The sequence below is a fragment of the Camelina sativa genome, chromosome 8, assembly GCF_030686135.1.
Source record: "Camelina sativa cultivar CO46 ecotype springtype chromosome 8, ASM3068613v1".
Classification (NCBI taxonomy): domain Eukaryota; kingdom Viridiplantae; phylum Streptophyta; class Magnoliopsida; order Brassicales; family Brassicaceae; genus Camelina; species Camelina sativa.
The window spans coordinates 28,757,916-28,777,536 of record NC_141887.1 but is presented as its reverse complement, the minus strand read 5'-3'; the positions used below and the strand labels follow the sequence as shown (position 1 = coordinate 28,777,536).

Genomic DNA, 19,621 nt, shown 5'->3' with positions numbered 1-19,621 from the left:
ATTTATAGAAGAGTAAACTTAAAGCTCTATTACATGACGTCACGTCACATGACGTCAATCAATCAAGTCTACAAGAACAAGATTTTCCTTATCCTTTCCATAAATGTGAACTCACCCAATAAAAAACTGACAGTAGTTATTAATCATAGAGTGGTCACATCAGCACAAACGCCAAGTAAACGCGTGAAGACACTGTTGTGAATTCACTCATTGTCATTGAACAAGCAAGTGTATGTATGAATGAATGAATTTATAACAGCTTACTCTGTCAGACGAAGGATAAGGAAAAAATCTAGTGGCTCTTGAATTCTTTTTCTACCACATACCAATTTTTACACACACAAAAGTGGCCAAGTGTGGATCGTCGAGCTTTTTGTATGAACTCAGAGCATCTAGTACGCAGAGCCACGTTTTGATAAATGGCTCATAATTTAAAATTGGACTGATATATTTTGAACATACTAATCATTTGCGTCAAGTGCTTTTTTATTTTTTTTAATATGAAAAGTGTAAACAAAAGTGGATATATCAGTCCAATTGTTGGATCTATGGCTGATAGACCACTTCTTAGGAGTGGTTTGAGTTATTTTGAACATACGAACCGCAGTGAACAGAGGAATATGAAGAAGAGGAGGATTCCTAATATATTGCCGATGATGAATGCGAACGGAGCGGAGCGGCTACGAGGGTTTGTGGAACTTCGCCGAAATAGGAATCTTGTTCGAGTTCCGACGATCGAGGCCATTCCCCGTTTAATTTTATTTAATCGAGGATTCCGGGTAATTAATTATGGTTACCCAACCGGTTCGATTGCATTTGATTCGAACCGGTTCGATTGCATATATAGGCCGACACCTAAATAACTCGTATATAACTGTTCAGGTTTCTAATCTTATTTAAATCCTTCGTTGACTTTGCTTAACGCTCGGACAGCTTGTAGAATTTAAGATGACATGGTGCTGTTTGATTTTAATTATCTCAAAAATATAAGACCAATTAAGACAAAACGCACTTAATCTCTGATTTGGTCTTTATTCAATATTTAAGCCTTGGTTGAGCTGTTTCTTTCTTTTTACCGCATAATCAAAGATTCTTTTTATTAATCAATCACTAACAGAGATCGACATGCAAAAGTGTCCGTTCGAGGGTCTTCTAAGTTCTTTACTCATCATCAACAAGACTCGATCGAACAAACAATATACGTACGTATATCTCAATACCATTACCACTCTCTCCATCTCTCGGAATCGTCCATGGATTCGGAATTGCAGCTATTAACTGCCATTCGTCAAATGAAATCCGTGTTAAGCGGGGATGAAGAATGGGAGAAGAAATGGAAGTTCATATCACTCATGATTCAAATAATCTCTCTGGTGAAGTCAATGGATTTGGATTCAGCAGAACCGGAACCGGAACCGGAGTCGAAGCAGCTCATATCGCTCATTAAGCAAACAATCTCAGTCGGCAACTCTATACCGGATTCAGCAGAACCGGAGTCGCAATTGGTATCGCTTGTGACTCGATCGATCCCTCTCATCGGTTCCGTGGAGGACTCGTCGGAGCCGCCAGAAGAGCTGACGTCACTCCTTGGTCAAATGTACTCGTGTTTAAAATCTATGGGTTTTTCAGAAGAAGAAGCAGCAACGAAGGATTCAGAGCTTTCATCACTCATTCGTCAGATCATCTCTTTCGCCCGCTCCACATTACGTAAGAAGAAGAAGAAGCAGTTGGAATCGGACCCGGAACCGGATCCAAAGCAGCTATTACCACTCATACAGAATCTAATGTCTCTCACCGTCTATGACTGGAAAAGTACATTGCCGGACAAAATGAAGTCAAGGCTCGTATCAGCCATTATTAAAATTATCACTCTGCTCAACTCTCCCAATTTCAGTTTGGATTCGCTGCAGAAGCAAGAGCCGGAGCTGACGCCACTCATCTCTCAGGCCATCTCACTCTTCAACTCTATGGATTTTGATTCCCTGCCTGAGCCGCTAAAGGATCTCATATCATCCCTTTTTCAACTATATTCTCATTCCATCTCCATCAACTCTTCCGATTCAGATTCAGATTTGGACCATGCCCTGGAGGATTTGGATGTTATGTTACTCCTTGATGAAACACTGAAGTTGGAGCCGGAGCAGGAGCTTATATCACTCATCCTTAAAATAGTCTCTCGGGCCTTCTATACCTATCCGGGTTGGAATAAGCTTCTTTCTTTATGCCCTCAAGTACAACTAAGATTGGAACAAGGAACGTTTCGTGTGATTGAGAGGACCACCAATTACAACAAGCTGGCGTGCCTCCCTTCACAGTGGGTTATTTTCAAGTTTACTAGAGACGGCGTACACGCTTCCCATTTTCTCTGTGAGGGTTGCAATGGCAAGAACCATCAAGAATACAACAAGGCTCTTGTTGAGATCAAACACTCTCTTCATCCTAAACATTCTCTTCAGCTTGTCTCCTTTGAGGATAGGGAAACCAGGAGATTTCTTCCGCTTCTCTCCTTGGACTTGAAGGATAACGAGACCAGGACATGCTATTGCTGTGATGAGTTTCTCGAGCAGATATTTTATTACTGCTCCGCCTGTGATTTTGCTATTCGTTTTGCTTGTGTGCAAAAACCACGTGTCTTCCCTATGGACCATCCCAAGTGGCACAAGCATGCACTTTCTCTGTTCCCAAGTCAGGCTCCTTTTCCTTGCAACCTCTGTGCATTGACACATTCATCAAGCTGTCCTTTCTATATATGTCCTCCTTGTGACTTTGTGGTCCATCAAAGCTGTCTCAACTTACCACATCTCATTAGGATATCTCGCCATCCTCATCGTATCTCTTTCACCTATTCTTTTGACCAAGGAGATTGGTCTTGTGGTGTTTGTCGCAAAAAGATCGATAATGATTACGGGGGGTATTCTTGCGTCAAGGATGGTTGTTCTTATGCTGCTCATTCGAAATGTGCCACACAGAGCAATGTGTGGGATGGCATAGAACTTGAGGGAGTGCCTGAAGAGATTGAAGAAGAACTTGAACCATTTGTGACGATAAGTGATGGAGTCATACAACATTTCAGCCATCAGCATCATCATTTGAGACTTGATGAGAACACGGATAGAGAGTACGATGAGGATAAGCTATGTCAAGCATGTGTCATGCCAATCTATTTTGGTAACTTCTACTCATGTACGCAATGTGAGTTTATTCTACACGAAGCATGTGCAAATCTTTCTCGCAGATTACATAACCCGATACATCCACATCTACTCACTCTAGTGGAAAGATATGAAGGTGTTATGGGAAATAGAGAAAATAAATGTTCAGGTTGTCTTTGGGAGGGCAAAACTGGTTTCTTCTATGAATGCGGTGAAGAAGGATGTTCTTTCCATCTACACGTGCAGTGCGCCACACTTTCTGAGCCATTAGACCATGAAAGTCATATGCATCCTTTATTCTTAACATCTAAACCGGGAGAGCGAAGAATTTGTTCGGTTTGCAAAGAGACAAAGTCAAGACCTTCTTCCACTTCCACTGATGAAACATTCAATTGCATTGAGTGTGATTTTGTTTTGTGTTTCAAATGTGCTACTTTGCCTCAAAAGTTGAGGTATAAGTATGATAAGCATATGCTTACTCTTTCTTATGGGGAGGAGACAACTCAGACAAGTACCATGATGATGTCTTGGTGTGAAGTCTGCGAGCTGGCAATAAATCATAAGGAGCGGTTTTACACGTGTGATGAGTATTGTTGTGTCACACTACACGTTGAATGTATGCTTGGGAGGGACTTATACATGAAGCCTGGCTCAACGTGGAATATTAACGACCAGTGTCGTCTGATACATGTTCTACCCAACAATCAGCACATGTTCCGACCTATTTGTTACGAGTGTGAGAAGCGGTGTCTACACAAATTAGTTTTTTTTATGGACCCTCAAACGATATTTTGTTCCATATTTTGTTATTGGCAGATGTACCTGAATGAATAAGAGGGGATTTAGTTTGAAGAACAAAAAAAAACGAAAAATTGAATACCGTTTTCCATATTATTCATTAGTTTCTAAGTTATTATTTTTTTTTTGACCTATTTCTAAGTTATTATTTAAGTAGCCCGAAATAAAATTAAATACCGTTTTCCATATTATCATCCTAACCAATACAATTTGAGAAGTTATCCAAATTTATGTAATCTAACTATGTTTAGAGTTCTGTGCATTATGCTATGCCAGTATTTTAAAATTGATTGTACACTACTACACAGTCTACACTACGTAACCAAAACTCAAAATTGGGCATTCAACAATTTTGTTTTGTTTTCATGTGAAAGTTGTATAGGCCCAGAATCAGGTTTCGTATAATAGGCATACGGTATCACAGTAGAGTCATAGGGATCGATTTGATTTTTTAAACTAATTTTGCTATAAAATTTGCAACTTATTATGTGTGTTGGATTATTTTTTTATATAAAGTATGTTTGCATATAGTTTGAAATTGCTGAATCTGTTAATTTGTATTAGTTTGTAAACATTTTTAAAATCCGATATATTTAAAATTATTCTATGACAAATCAGTCTATATATAAAAAGAATTATAAGTAGTTCGACCCATTAGTTAAGACGTACGTACGGAGATACGCTTGTAAACAGATTAAATTAATATAGTATCCGAACTCATATTAGTTGGGTATTTAGCAATGTTTTTAAACCTGTACCTAATCGGCCAGTCGGACCGGTCCAACCGCAAACCGGTGGACATTGCAGTTTGGTTTATCTTTAAAAACCGGAAAAATAAAAACCCATAAAAAACCAGAAAACCCGCTTAAAACCATAAACTGGCGGATAAAATCGGTGGACCGTTCTAAAATTTTAAAAAATTATTATTATCACACTTCAAACTCAAACCGAATTAAAAATAAATGTTGTTATTTATAAAAGAATCACTTAGTTATTTTATGTACTCATTTAAAGTTTAATTTTAATTGTTTAGTATTTAATAATGTGGGTTTTGTTCATATATTTATAGAAAAGTGTATATTATATTCATAAAATGTAAACGAAATGAAAAACTAATTGATCTGTGGTTCAACCGGTCCGACCGGTTGACTTAGTGACTCAAAAGACTTTTGGTTCACCTTCTGGTCTGGTTTTAGAAATATTGGTACTTTGTTTGATTTTGAGTTTTGTTTCAATCTGGTTTTTAATGTTTGAATAGTGGTTTTACAGATAATTTAAAAATCAGAATGATCCAAAGGTCACACTGAGATCAAAATAAACCAAATTAATGGTCGGTTAGATTGAACTTGTGATATATGCATGTAAAACCGTTAAAAATGATGAAATCCCGTTAGAGAGAAATATACATATTTAGAGATAGGTGTAATTTATGTTTCGTTGCATTCATGGTATGAGACAAATTTTGTATTTTTGGTTAGAAATGGGATGAAATAGAAATTCCGGAAGTTCTGTTTCGGACAAACACAAATATAATCAATATTATATATCATATGATATAAAAACTTTATAAAATTCATTGGTTGACTTCTTTATTTTATGTATAATTCATTTATATTGGATCATATATTGTTTTAAAATTACAACTATTAGAAAACATAGTTTGTTGTTTTTATTTTTAAAATTTTCCAATTTTATCTTAGATAAATTGGAAAACATGTTATATATTGCAAAGTTAATGTATTTCAATTGTAACATATTCTAAGACTTTATTTTTAAAAAATTATTACCAATTTATTGAGATTTATTAAACTATTTAGTTTTTTTAAAGAGAAATAACCTAAAATAGCATTAAAACAAGTTTTGTGGACAATTATAGCACACATTCCAAATTTTTCCAAAAATAACACTATTTAACACATTATAATATTTAAAATTAATTTATATAATTTTTTTTTTAGGTTTGAGTTCTCAATTTCACATTTAGGGTATAGTTTTGAGGGGTAAGATTTAGTATTTTGAATTTAAGATTTAATTTTGAATGATTAATTAATGCTATTTTTGGAATTTTAGAGATGTTGGGCTAAATTTGGAAAAAAAACTTATTTTAGTGTTATTTTTAAGATTTTCCTTTTTTAAAATTATATTAATTATTTATTCATTTCTATTAGTTTGGTTTTGAAAAATCTATACTATATAATGGTGTTTTAAAATATAAACTTCAATTTTGGTATTTATCCATAAATAATATTTTAAAAATTATCACAATTATAGTAATTATTTTATGCGTAAATCTAGTTAATGTTTTTTGAAATTTATTTTTTTTAGCATATTCGTGTGAAACTGTGAATCAAGAAAATAGGTGGCATGGTACAAAACGTAAAGCATACTAATATATAAGAAACAATGTAATCTTTATATAATAGTATTTTTATTATAAAAAAAAAAAAAACTATTCTAAAGTAATAAGAAAAAGAAAAATCTTTTGCCCAAAAAAAAAAAATCTCGACAAATAATAAACAAATCTGAAAAGGAAAGTGCGACTAACAAAACTCTTTTGACCTAAATTTCTTTTACACCTCCGCTTTCTGAATCAATTGGGCAACAACAAAGGACTGCAAGACCTGCTGATTTTCGAGCTCTTCACCACCAGTACATCCGGTGATAGTACTTTCTGGTGACGATTTCACTCTACCCAAGCCCCAAATCAAGAGTCTCTTCAGATTCATTGTGTCGATGTGATTATATATAATCGAGCAATTAGTGAAGTAGGTGAGAATTTTGGTGAATCCTATTTACCCGTTTCATCTTCGATTATTTCATGGGTAAGAGATATCGTTTTCGTCTTCTTTTTCATTAAGTTTCGTGAGATAACCCCAAGCAAGTATAGATCACTCAAGTAATTTAAATTGTAACATGAATTTTCCTTAGAAGATGTGCTTTGGTTTTTAGCGAGTCTGGTGGTCCTTCTTTTTGACGATTCTGAAGTTCATGCAAAACTGAATTTTGTTTCATTAATTATTGTTGCTGTTTGTCCACTTGTTGATTTCGTAGCTGCATTGCTATTTTGAATTTATCATTAGCATCTAGTTCGGTTCAGGGATCAACAATTACTAATTTATTGTTCCATTTTGTTGGAGCTGTTGAGCTCTCGGTAATGCAGAATATGATATGAGGCTTCTGAGACCTCACTCTCTGGGTACTATGAGCTAATCATCTTCAATGTCTTCGAAGTCGTCCTCCCTACAAAAAAAAAAACATCAGGTGATCGTTTTCTTCAATTTTACAACATTACGTACCTGCAAAATGAAAGAAAAACATTTCTATCATTCAATTTAAGGGCCTATGAAAATCTTATGTCTTAATCGTAACTTTGTATTTATTTAGTATCTCAGGAACTGCAGGATAATATTTTTGGAAACATCTTAAAGAAGGATATGGCAAGATGCTCTCCATATGATCCTAAAATTACCAAGGTCAAAAGGTACCAAAAATATATGTTTCCTATTGAAATGATTTATTAGTTTTAAGAATTTTCAGAAAAATTGATGAGTAGTTTGAATTTAGTTAATGAAATTTTTTTAAAAGCAAAGTTTATTTATAAAAGAATTGTTTCATTATGCAAACATGATAAGTTGAATGAATAGATCTATATATTTCTGAATCACCTTTAAGAGTAAGAATTTTTGTTGATCTCGACAGTATCTTCATCTGTGAGTGCCTGGCAAATCAAAACATTGACGTAATATAACCGGACATATTAATTTGAACTCCATTAAAATAATCATAAGGCAGGTTAAGATAAACTTACATTAGTCTAATCTTGTAAACTCTGGAATTTCTACATGAAAGACAAGATAAAAACAATCATTATCTTCATCTGTGTGTGCCTATGTTGTTAAAACTTGTAAGTTCTATTGTTTGAAGGTAATATTTTTAAAGTTATAAGAAAAATGAGAGAAACTTACTGTAGAATCAGCCAATATCATCTCTATTGTCTCTCCAGTGTATATGGTATATTGCTTCCATGTATGCATGATCTTGACTCTTATCTTCCATGTTGTTTTGAAGGACTTGAACTCGGAAACATGTGTGTAAAACCATCGGTGGCTGCCATGACTTATTCTAAGGTTACTTTCTATTCTGTTTGTTTGATGTGTTTTTTTTATGTACGTTGTATTCTATGGTTTTTATAGTAATCGAAGATATCAATTCTCGGTTTTTGTGTGAAATCAATTTAAGATTTTTTTTTTTTTTGATTTGATTTTGGGTTTGATATGATATATCATAGTAATATTAGGGATTGGATCCAAACTGTTTCCGTTTCCGTTTGAGATGATTGATATTATTAATGGTTAGCTGTAAAATGGAGTATTGTGTGGTTTAGATTGTTGCGATTGATAGAAATAAGAATATTTGACATTAACTGAAAATATAGTCAGTTAAGTTTTTGATTCCATTTTGCTGATTGATATGATACGGAAGCAGATGATTAGGGATTTCCGCATTAAAGTTGTTGCAATCTTACCTATTTGATTACGAGAAAAATGGTAACTATTGAGTATGGGCTGTTGCCATTGATTGAAATGAGAATATTTTTTTTTATGATGTTGTTTGAATTCTATTGCATTTTCAGGTTTGACAGCAAGTGACTGTTTGGATACACAACTAACATAACTAAGATCCGAATAGAGTAATATGCAAACAAAGAGGGTCCGCGTCCTTTTTTGAATTTAGATTACTCATTTGCCCTTTTTTTATTTTTTCCTTGTTCTTCTTTAGTTTATTTCGTAGGGGTAATATATGGAATTTTTGTATAGTTTTTTTTTTTTTTTTTTTTTTTTTTCTTTTGTACTCCCCGATTAATAGTATAGACTAGGTTCGGATCCGTACATATGTGCAAGGTTGATTTTAAAAACTAAGTTTACGATCAAGTTTGCAATATGTTATGTACGTGTTAGATTATGTTGTAAGCATATTTTATATAAATATTATTAACATTCATAGTCCAAACTCGTTGATTTGTTTCTACTTCGATATAGAGAAAAAAATGATTTAATTGTTTTTATTATTATTAGTGGCATATTAAAAAATAGTAGGAGAAAGGTGATATGTTTAAAGTTTAAAGTCTCTTCCCTTTCTGTGGACTATCAAACCGTTTCATCCCAAACCGGAACTAACCGAAGACTCGTCCCAGATCGTAACTAACAAAAAAAACTCGTCTCGTATCCTCCCGTGAACTATCAAACCGATAAAATTTACCAGTAATATTAATTAAAATTTGTCAAATCAAATGACCTAAATTTTGTAGCTGGACAAATCTATCTCGTTAGGCTTGCCTTGTAATAATTTTGCTATTTTTTAACTATAGAAAACCCATTCCGCGAAACCCATAAGAGAAATGTGTTCCATTCATCTTGTTTGATTTTGCAAAACCTATGGATAACAAACGTTTCAATAAAAAAAATTATAATATACAAATTACTTTAAGATTGTATAATATAGAATAGGCATGGGCATAAAAACCGTATCCGAATGCCCAACCCAAAATCCGACCCAAAAACTGGATTTGGTTTGGGTACGGATTTACCTACAAAACTCTATTGGTTTCTATTTTCTAATACCCGTGGGTTCGGGTTAGGGTCAGGATTGGATAATACCCGGTATCCATTCGGGTATCCATCAAAACCCGAATATATAAATATATTAAAAAACTATTTATAATATTTAGCATTAATATAATTCAATTACCCAAAATTTTAGTTATAATGTTGAATATTTCAATTTTCAATTAGTTTTAAACCTAAACATCAAAAATAGTCAAAATATCTAAAATTATTTCTTAAATAAGTCAAAATTTAGCTAAATTTATTTAAATTTAATTAATTAAATATTTTTTTACGGTACCTAAACCTGGTAATACTTGAACCAAACCGAACCCATGTATCAAAAAATAAGCAATGAGTTCTATTTACCTAAATCCGTTTATCGGAAGCTCATGGGATAATATCCGAACCCAAAAGGATTGCACGAAAGCCCATACAAATTAAATTATTTCATATATATTATAAACTATTAAACTATTTCACGTATATTCTTTCGTGCGGGGTTTTTTATAAATTTGATTTTACTTTATAATAATGAGAAGAGTTATAATAGTTAAATTTTGATTAAAAAAATAATAATAATTCGACCCAAGGGCCATAATTTTAGAAGTCTATTAATATTTTAAGATAGATCATATGTTGAAAATTAATTGGATCTCATTCTTTGTATTGGTTGAAGTTTATTAAAAGGGAAAAAAAAACAAAAACAAAAAGAAAAGAAAAAAATGAAACGACAAAAACATCACCCTTGCCGTCTCCGCCTTCAGTTTCGCCTGAGAAAACAATTTCTTATTTTACCTGTCAGCCAATGGATCTCTTCCTTGATACCTTTTCCTTTTCCTTCATTCTTTTCATTTCTACCTTCGATTCCTATTTCTTATGAATCTCTAAATCTTCTGAGCTTAATCCTATGAGGCTATGACCATCATAGGTAAATCTAATCACCTCTCTTTCATATTAGTATTATTTCCCGACAAAATCAAATCAGATTCAAGTCGATTTGCTATGTTTTAGATTTGAGTCTTGAGTTACTCATATTGGGATTTTTGTGTGTTTCATGAACTTTTAAATTTGTGAGCGAGGGTTTTTTTTTGCTTCTTTTTTTCTTTCTAAATCAAGTTTCCGATCCAGATTAATTATAAAATGCTCAGATTTGCTGTTGTTGGTACAATGTAAGTTTAAGACTTGAAGCTCTTTTATTAGATTGACTCCATTTGCTGGATTTGCTTTAGCTTCCATGTCACTCGTATTAGTTTTGGAGTTACGATCCCCTCTCTCTCTCACACACACTCCAAGTAAGCACAAAGCTTAATTAATTAATTAGTTACAATAAGTTGTTTTTTTTTTTTTTTTAATTAGCAGCAGCCCCAATTGGGTTTTGACGTTATTTTCCAAATTCCATCATCCTTCTCCTGTATTCAATTTGAATCCGACGACTTGAGCTGTCTCTTCAATCTTTATATTATTTCTTTGTTGCCGCTCTTTTGTTTTTCTCATTAATTGTTTGTTCAGTTTTGCAGAGGAGAGAAACAAAAAAGAATGGAAAGCATTGTTATGGGATGTGAGATTAACCCATGCACGCAGTTCAATTGCAACAGCACAAAGCCTCTTTATAATGGCTTATCAAGTAGAGTAATCATGTTTCAGATTTTAGTTCTTATCATAGTTATATATATATATATATATATATATATATATATTTATTGACTCCTTTTTGCTTATCATCATCTCATACTTTGCTTTTGGTATCTGACAAAATGAAAACAAATCAGACTGAGACAATAACAGAATAATAATAGTAAATGTTTTTTTTTTTTACTATTGAGAATACAAATAGGATCATAATGTATATTTGATTTGATGCAAAGGCAAAAGTGGGATTCCAGGCCTCCTCATATAACCGAAATAAAGATATGCGCAGGCTATAGCAAAGTTATATCTGAGTGTATGAATTCTTGTGGTCTAAGAGATTTATATTTTCTTGATTGCACAGATTTGCTGGACTTGCTTTCATATTTTCATCTACTATCCTCCATTCCTCCTACAGATCCTGGCACGTTTTTATTTACTTTCAAACCTTATATACATTAAGTCAATGGTAAGGTGCAGTTCACCTTATTTTATATTATTACATGATGAAAAAAATTTCATATAAAGGAGCTAAGTATGGTGAATAAAACTAATAAAGATTCTAAAGGTTACTTGATCAAAAAAAAATTTCTGTTCGTCATAGAAATTCATTGCATTTCTCTATTTTCTTCATAGAAATGTTTATAGCTGGATAAACAGATTTATAGCTGGATACATTCGTCATCTAAAATTCTAAACTGCTAGAAAACGACAACAAATCACTTATTCTCAACCTTCAGCTTTAGTGTCTCGATCTTTTTGTCAGTCAAATCCACATCATTCGTATGCACACCATTTTCTTCTTCATATTTCTCCAAATGTATTGGCTGTATAGACAACTTCTAGGGTGTTAATGATTGTTCAGATGCATAGACTCGCTTAGATGATGGGGTAGATGCATAGACTCACTTATTGCTTCCAAGTATGAACTATCTTGACTCTTATCCTCCATGTTGTTTTGAAGGCCTTGAGATTGGAAAGATGTGTGAAACCATCGGTGGCAGCCATACGAAGGTGATTTTCTATTTTCTATTCAGTTTGTTTGTATGTTTGATGAGTTTAATATTGACGTTCTATACTATGGTTTATATAGTAGTTGATGTTGGCTTTGGGTGAAAGGTAGAATATTCGCTGTATTGAATAGAAGATTTTCTGTTTTTGATTTGATTTTGTATTTTGATATGATATAGGATAGTAAGAATAGGGATTGGATCAAACTGTTTCCCTTTTCTGTTTTGACTATTGATTTACTTATTTATTGAGGTACGAACAAATGGTAATTAAGAGGTAAGGGTTGGTGTGATTGCCTGAAATGAGAATATATGTGATTATACTGAAATATATGCAGTTAATGATTTGATTTTATTTCGCCTCTTGTTATGATACGCTAGAGGATCATGAGGGATTCTGTTAGTTGACATTTTTATATTTCCTCCGCAATTATGATGATTATGATGTATTTTTTTATTTCTTTTATCCTACAGGTAAAAGAAGAAGAAGAGAGTGTTTGGATACACTTATAATATATCTAGGATCCGAATGAGATTCTCCCAAACAGTTATGAAATGCCTCCCATATACAATTAAATTTACTTTATTGCCTTTAAATTTTTTTTTATTTTTCTTCCTTTGTTTGATCGTAAGGTCAAATTATAGAATTTTTTGGCAGTTTTTTTTTGTGGTTTTGTACTCCCAAATTAATAGTATAGATGTATTCACTATTCACGATAGCAGTTTGTAATAATAATAATATACACGTTAGCTATGGTGGACATATGGTATGGTTTAGCCCTGGGATTATAAACCGAACCGAGATTTTGGATGTTCGGTTCGGGTTCGGTTCTAAAGGCTGAACCGATCGGCAGCAGTTAAGATTAACAATCGGTTATTGGTTATTTCGATTCGGTTCACCCAAACCGATCGGTTAACCAAAAATATACAAACCCTAAAAGATTTCTACCTTTACTTCGTGCACTCACCCGCCGTCGATGCTTCTTCTTCCTCTTCGGGTATTCGTCTTCTTCTTGTACAGGAGAAGGTAACGGTCGAGGATGATGGTATGTCCTAAGGTGGGAAAATCAAGCTTTCCCGGAAGCTGAGACGGCGAGATTCGTTTTTGGGAAATTTTTGTCGTTGAGCGGCTGCCGCTGTAACGTTTATTTTGCTATCACACTTCAATTAGGTTTAGTTATTGAATAAGTGGGCTTACGATGGTTGATTTTCTGGCCCATTGTTTTAGTTTTATTATATATGGATTTAGATTTATGTTTTTTAGCCCATTTAATTTACTCTGAAAACAGAATTAATTTAATAATTTATAACCGAAATCGTTAAAAAAAACCGAATAAACCGAAAAATTGGAATGAACCGAAAATTGTATCAGGAAACTTAAAAATTCGGTTGTTATCGGTTTTAATTTTTAAAACCAAAAATAACCGAATACCGAGTTAACCGAACCGAATTTTTTTTTGGTTCATTTCGGTAACATTTTTCAAAATCAGAAAAACCAAAAAACCGAAATAATTGAACCGAATTAACCGAAAAAAACTGAAGTCGAGGGCTAGTATGGTTGATGGTTCTTGAAATGTGTTTTGATTTGGTCTTTTTTTATTCGTTAGAAGAAGTCAATATGTATATATATATATATATATATATAGTCTACGGTTAAGTTATTAGTATTATTTAAAACCTTGGTTGAGCTGTTTCTTTCTTTACAACATAATTAAAGATTGCATGATCTTTATTAATCACTAACTGAGATCGACATGCAAAAGTGTCCGTTTGACGATTTCAGTTTTCATTTCCATGCTTTACCGTTGGTCTATCTCTATTTAACTGCTTTAAAGAAAAATACAATGCAAAATATCAGTAGTCACAAAAGTCTAATATTCTAAACTTTTACATGAAAATTTGAAAATAAACAATAATATACTCTCTAAATCGATAGTTGATTTTATATTTGCACATGCTGTTAACTTGAGTTGGCTGTATCTGTAACAGAGAGATCATAGCTTGCTAAAATAAGTAAGGTTAAAATATTTAAAATAGTTGAGAAATTCGCTCAATTAAATATTTTTAAAACGACACTTATTGTAAAGCAAAATTCTAAATTCTAAAAATCCAAAAACTAGTAGTGTAAGGAGCTTCGAGGTATCTTATAGATTGAGAGAAAGTTACTTTTACTCTAACACACTCGAACAAACAGTATATATATCAATTCGGTCATTGCTCTCTAATATCTCGGCGGGCTCTACTATGGAATCCTCGGAATCATCCATGTATTCGATATCTTCGGAATCGTTCATGTTTCCGGAGACGTCTATGGGTTCGGAATTGCAGCTATTGGTTGCCATTTCTCGAATGAAAGCTGCCTTAGACGGGGATGAGGAGAAGAAATCCAAGTGCATATCACTCATAATTAAAATAATCTCTCTGGTGAGTTCAATGGATTTGGATTCAACAGAACCAGACTCGAAACTCATATCACTCATTAAGCAAACGATCTCCGTCGCCAAATCTATACCGGATTCAGCAGAACCGGAGTCGCAATTAGTATCGTTTGTGGCTCGATCGATCCCTCTCATCGGTTCCACCGAGTCGGAGCCGGAGCTGACGTCACTCGTTGATCAAATGTACTCGTGTTTAAAATCTGTGGGGTTATTAGAAGAAGCGGCGGCGGAGGATTCGGAGCTTTCGTCACTCATTCTTCAGATCATCTCTCTCGCCCGGTTAACATTATCTCCGTGGTCGGAACCGCACCCGACGGATTTGCTATTAATTACCATTTCTCAGATAAAATATGTCTTAACTGATCAGGATGAGGATGAGGAGGAATCAGAGAAGAAATCCAAGTTCGTATCACTCATGATTCAAGTAATCTCTCTGGTGAGGTCAATGGATTTGGATTCAGCTGAACCGGACTCGAAGCTCATATCACTCATTAAGCAAACGATCTCCGTCGCCAAATCTATACCGGATTCAGAACCGGAGTCGCAATTGGTATCGCTCGTGGCTCGATCGATCCCTCTCATCGGTTCCGCCGAGTCGGAGACGGAGCTGACGTCACTCGTTGGTCAACTGTACTCGTACTTCCAGTCCGAGGGTTTCAAACCGGATTCGGAGCTTTCGTCGCTCGTGCTTCAGTTCATCTCTTTCTCCCGGTTCGAACCCGACCCGCCGGAGTCGCGGCTATTACCACTCATTAAGAAACTAATGTCTTTCACCGTCTATGACTCGGCGAGTATACTTTCGAGGAAAATGATGTCCAGGCTCGTATCAACCATTATTAAACTTATCATTCTGCTCAACTCTACCAATTTCAATTTGGATTCGCTGCACAAGCAAGAGCCGGAGCTGACGCAACTCATCTCTCAGGCCATCTCACTCTTCAACTCTATGGATTTGGATTCCCAGCCTGAGCCGCTAAGGTATTTTATATCATCCCTTTCCCAACTATAGTATTCCATCAACTCTTCCGATTCTGATTCAGATTTGGACCGTGGCGTGGATTTGGATGTCATGCTCCTCCTTGATGCAACACTGAATTTGGAGCCGGAGCACGAGCTCATCTCACTCATCCTTAAAATAGTCTCTCTCGCCTTCTCCGAGTATATGCACTGGGGGAAGCTTCTCTCTTTATGCCCTCAAGTACAAGTAAGATTGCAGCAAGGAACGTTTCATGTGACTGACCAGATAAGCACCAATAACAAGCTGGCGTGCCTCCCTTTACGCTGGGTTATTTTCATGTATACTAGAGGCGCAGACGCTTCCCATTTTCTCTGCACTGGTTACAATGGCAAGAACCATCAAGAATACAACAAGGCTCATGTTGAGATCAAACACCCTCTTCATCCTAAACACTCTCTTCAGCTTGTCTCCTTGGAGGATGGCGGAACCAGGACATGCTATTGCTGTGAGAAATACCTCGAGAAGATATTTTATTACTGCTCCGCCTGCGATTTTGCTATTGCTTTTGCTTGTGTGCTTATGCTGCTCATTCGAAATGTGCCACACAGAGCAATGTGTGGGATGGCATAGAACTTGAGGGACTGCCTGAAGAAATTGAAGAACAACTTGAACCATTTGAGACGATAAGTGTTGGAGTCATACTACATTTTAGCCATCAACATCATCATTTGAGACTTGATGAGAACACGGATAGAGAGTACGATGAGGATAACCTATGTCAAGCATGTGTCATGCCAATCTATTTTGGTAACTTGTACTCTTGTATGCAATGTGAGTTTATTCTACACGAAACATATGCAAATCTTTCTCGCAAATTACATCACCCGATACATCCACATCTACTCACTCTAATGGGGAGATATGAAGGTGTTATGGGAAACACAAAAAATAACTGTTCAGCTTGTCCTTGGGAGTGCAAAACTGGTTTCTTCTATGAATGCGGTGAAGAAGAATGTTATTTCCGGCTACATGTGCAGTGTGCCACAGTTTCTGAGCCATTAGACCACGAAAGTCATATGCATCCTTTGTTCTTAACATCCAAACCGGGAGAGCGAAGAATTTGTTCGGTTTGCAAAGAGACTGAGTCAAGACGTTCTTTCGCTTCCACAGATGAAACATTCAATTGCATTGAGTGTGACTTTGTTTTGTGTTTTAAATGTGCTACTTTGCCTCAAAAGTTGAGGTATAAGTATGATAAGCATATGCTCACTCTTTCTTATGGGGAGGAGACAACTCAGACAAGTACCATGATGTCTTGGTGTGAAGTCTGCGAGCAGGCAATAAATCACAAGGAGCGGTTTTACATGTGTGATGAGTATTGTTGTGTCACACTACACGTTGAATGTATGCTTGGGAGGGACTTATACATGAAGCCCGGTTCATCGTGGAATAATGACAGCGCTGTTCGTATGATACATCTTCTACCCAACAATCATCACATGTCTCGACCTATTTGTTTCGTTTGTAAGAAGCGGTGTCTACACAAATTAGTTTTTTTTATGGACCCTGAAATAGTATTTTGTTCCACATTATGTTATCATGAGATGTTAAATTTTTAGATTACTGAATGAATAAGAGGGGGTTGAATTTGAAGAAAAAAAAACCTAAAATCATCTCAAATCATTAGTTTAATAACCATGGCTGCAGGAGGACCTCTGGTGCATCTCATCAACAGCTTCAGGTAGTCCAGAAAAGGGTGCTTCCCTTGAACTGTCTTTGTGGTTCCTGACCTATCCCTTACTTCTGAGCTGCTCAGCGTACTCAACAGTCCAGTTACTGTAGCACACTCCCTGTACTCTTCCCTCTATCACCACCTTCATCAGCACCAACATTGAAGACATATTCAGTCCAGATTATCAGAAAACTGCGATACAAAGTAGACTGATATAATAATCCGATGACTAAATGAAACTTTTGAATATAGTAGAGATAACTAACCCCATCAGCATGTTCATCACGATGGTTAATTCAAAGGAACATTTGCAGATAAATAGATCAAAAATAGAAGAAGTTCCATGGAGCATGAGAGATGCAAACAAAAATGAGCAGAAGGATTTGGTTATAGAATTGCATCTCACTCAACCTTTTGATGGTCTCAGACTATTCAAGTATGAAACCTTGAATGGCCAGCAACAAAGAGTCTAGGATCCAAACAAGCATCATATAACTCACGGTTCCATGTTTTTTTTGTCAACACTCAACACCAGCAAGCCAAAGTCTCCAACAGAAACAGAGGCTTTGAATCAAGCTTAAATCAAACAGCAAACCGTAGAAAAAACGTCATCGTTTCGCTTAACAAACCAAATGAGAAAACATTGGTGGACCAGACGGATTCAAGAACAGAGAGACTACCGGAGGGTTATGAGTTCTCCAACAGTGAGATGGAGATTTGAGGAACCTTGCAGAAACTGAGGAATCATGTTCGAGTTCATTCTCCGTTAAAGTATTTTTTCTCGTGCGTGTTTATTTTTCTTCTTTTGGTTAGTTTCATTTCAATATTCCATCGACGATTCCGGTTATAATGCCTAACCAACCGGTTTGACTGCATCTGATTCGGTCCTAAAATGTTATGTCATCTATCACAAATGGGCTTCTCATAAAGCCCAATATAATTTAGCTGGGCTGCAAAGAAAAGATAAACCGACTCCAATTAATAACGTTAGTGAATTTCCTTTTTTTTTTGCTTTTAACGTTTCAGTTAAGTAATAATAATAATACACGCTCCACTCTCTCTCTAGATACTTCTACAGTAATATCAGAATCTTCATCTAACGGTTCAAAACAACAAATAGAAAAAAGGAAATAGTTAAGATTAAATCCTGACCGTCGGTCATAATAGAGTCCTATATCTATAAATTGTATTTAACACACGCTCCACTCTCTGATACTTTCATCATCTTCTCTTTTTTCCTTCTCGGGTCTTCTTCGTTGGTGGTGTGATCTTGCGCATCTTCATGAATTCTTCTTCTTCATCTTCTTCTAGGGTTTGGTATCTCTCTCTCTCTCTCCCAATTGCTTTTTATTTTCGTCATTGCTCTGTTGTTGTTCTTCTTCTTCTTCTTCTTCTAGGGTTTACTAAGTTTCTTCTTCTTCTTCTTCTTCGTCTTTGCAGGTGTTTGTTTCGGAAGAGAATTTATGATCCCAATCATCGCTCGACGCTCCCCCCCCCCCCTCCCCACCGCTTCGTCTTGATCCGCCGCTGTCTAGGGTTTTGCTTGCTCTCTCTCTCTCTTTTTTTTTTTTTTTTTTTTTTCTGTAAAATTTTGTCACTCGTTTCCTCGGTTTCGTAAATAATAGCTTCTGATTTTTCACTTTAGGGTTTCTAATTTGAATTTCATGTTATTTTCACTTTGGGGTTTCTAATTCCTTCTGTTTCCTTTTTTTAGTTTGTTGATTTAAATTTGTATTAGTAGATGCTATGAATTGATTGATCGGTAATGTGGCTTTTTGATTGATCCTTGTCGTCAAGCTTTGATGAATGAGGGTTTATTAATTAATTGGGTAACTTCTGTGTGTGTGTTTTTCAGGAGGAATTGAAGGAATGGGATCAGTAGTGTCTCTTGCTGCTTGCTTGGTGATGCTAATGTAAAGATTACTGTAAGTTTTTTTTTTTCCAATGTTATATATTACTGTAGGGTAGTATTATTATTGTCTACGACTCTAGAAGGTTTGTTTAGCTACTGAAATTGTTGGAACAAAGTTACATGTTCACTTCTTCTATTGACATGTTATTTACTTTGTCCTTTTTGTTATTTCAGATCATGGATGATGCTTTTAACTACCAGTGATGGCGTTGCCTGATTGTCCTCAGGCGTTCTCTTGGGTTAATTGCTCTACACACATCTTTTTTAGTATTTCACTTTCGTTCTCTGGTTTTATTTTCTTCTTCTTCTTCTAATTGCATGTTAATATTTACTTGTCGTTTTATGTTCAAGGCAAATAATAATGTGTTAGTTAGTGTGGTCATCTCTCG

General features: G+C 35.1%; 2 protein-coding genes, 4 long non-coding RNA genes and 1 pseudogene across 27 annotated transcripts; 6 read left to right on the top strand and 1 right to left on the bottom strand.

Moving 5' to 3' along the window:
* The first annotated feature begins 1,066 nt into the window (after positions 1-1,066).
* LOC104708800 (uncharacterized) lies at positions 1,067-4,024 on the top strand. The gene has a single exon (XM_087460678.1). It carries the CDS (start codon positions 1,254-1,256, stop codon positions 3,984-3,986), a length of 2,733 nt encoding a protein of 910 aa, XP_087316804.1. The 5' UTR covers positions 1,067-1,253; the 3' UTR covers positions 3,987-4,024.
* A 2,390-nt stretch (positions 4,025-6,414) lies between these two features.
* Positions 6,415-8,960, top strand: LOC104708799 (uncharacterized). Of its 8 annotated transcripts, none has more exons than XR_015563519.1 (5): positions 6,415-6,719; positions 7,088-7,211; positions 7,343-7,431; positions 8,019-8,077; positions 8,584-8,960. It is a non-coding gene; the product is annotated as an uncharacterized LOC104708799 (long non-coding RNA). The 8 variants fall into 8 exon arrangements; XR_015563522.1 differs by having other exon boundaries at positions 6,435-6,719; positions 7,096-7,211; XR_015563518.1 differs by having other exon boundaries at positions 6,435-6,719; positions 7,096-7,211; positions 7,335-7,431.
* A 1,259-nt stretch (positions 8,961-10,219) lies between these two features.
* Positions 10,220-12,946, top strand: LOC147940576 (uncharacterized). Of its 15 annotated transcripts, none has more exons than XR_015563506.1 (6): positions 10,220-10,484; positions 10,757-10,848; positions 11,066-11,180; positions 11,547-11,606; positions 12,147-12,196; positions 12,667-12,946. It is a non-coding gene; the product is annotated as an uncharacterized LOC147940576 (long non-coding RNA). The 15 variants fall into 15 exon arrangements; XR_015563507.1 differs by having other exon boundaries at positions 10,267-10,484; positions 10,786-10,848; XR_015563511.1 differs by having other exon boundaries at positions 10,286-10,484; positions 11,066-11,185.
* Positions 11,686-12,667, bottom strand: LOC147940577 (uncharacterized). Its single transcript, XR_015563523.1, has 2 exons — positions 12,092-12,667; positions 11,686-12,009 (listed from the first exon to the last, which is right to left on the bottom strand). It is a non-coding gene; the product is annotated as an uncharacterized LOC147940577 (long non-coding RNA).
* A 1,383-nt stretch (positions 12,947-14,329) lies between the features above and the next one.
* LOC104708796 (uncharacterized) lies at positions 14,330-16,463 on the top strand (annotated as a pseudogene).
* Positions 16,366-17,220, top strand: LOC104709963 (uncharacterized). Its single transcript, XM_019229006.2, has one exon. It carries the CDS (start codon positions 16,380-16,382, stop codon positions 17,205-17,207), a length of 828 nt encoding a protein of 275 aa, XP_019084551.1. The 5' UTR covers positions 16,366-16,379; the 3' UTR covers positions 17,208-17,220.
* Positions 17,221-18,535: 1,315 nt separating this feature from the next.
* Positions 18,536-19,614, top strand: LOC147940575 (uncharacterized). Its single transcript, XR_015563499.1, has 4 exons — positions 18,536-18,637; positions 18,761-18,856; positions 19,176-19,245; positions 19,407-19,614. It is a non-coding gene; the product is annotated as an uncharacterized LOC147940575 (long non-coding RNA).
* Positions 19,615-19,621: the final 7 nt, after the last annotated feature.

Bases quoted from the DNA above. Each gene is read 5' to 3' on its own strand.
- LOC104709963 (XM_019229006.2), top strand. From the start codon at position 16,380: ATGCCAATCTATTTTGGTAACTTGTACTCTTGTATGCAATGTGAGTTT.
- LOC104708800 (XM_087460678.1), top strand. From the start codon at position 1,254: ATGGATTCGGAATTGCAGCTATTAACTGCCATTCGTCAAATGAAATCC.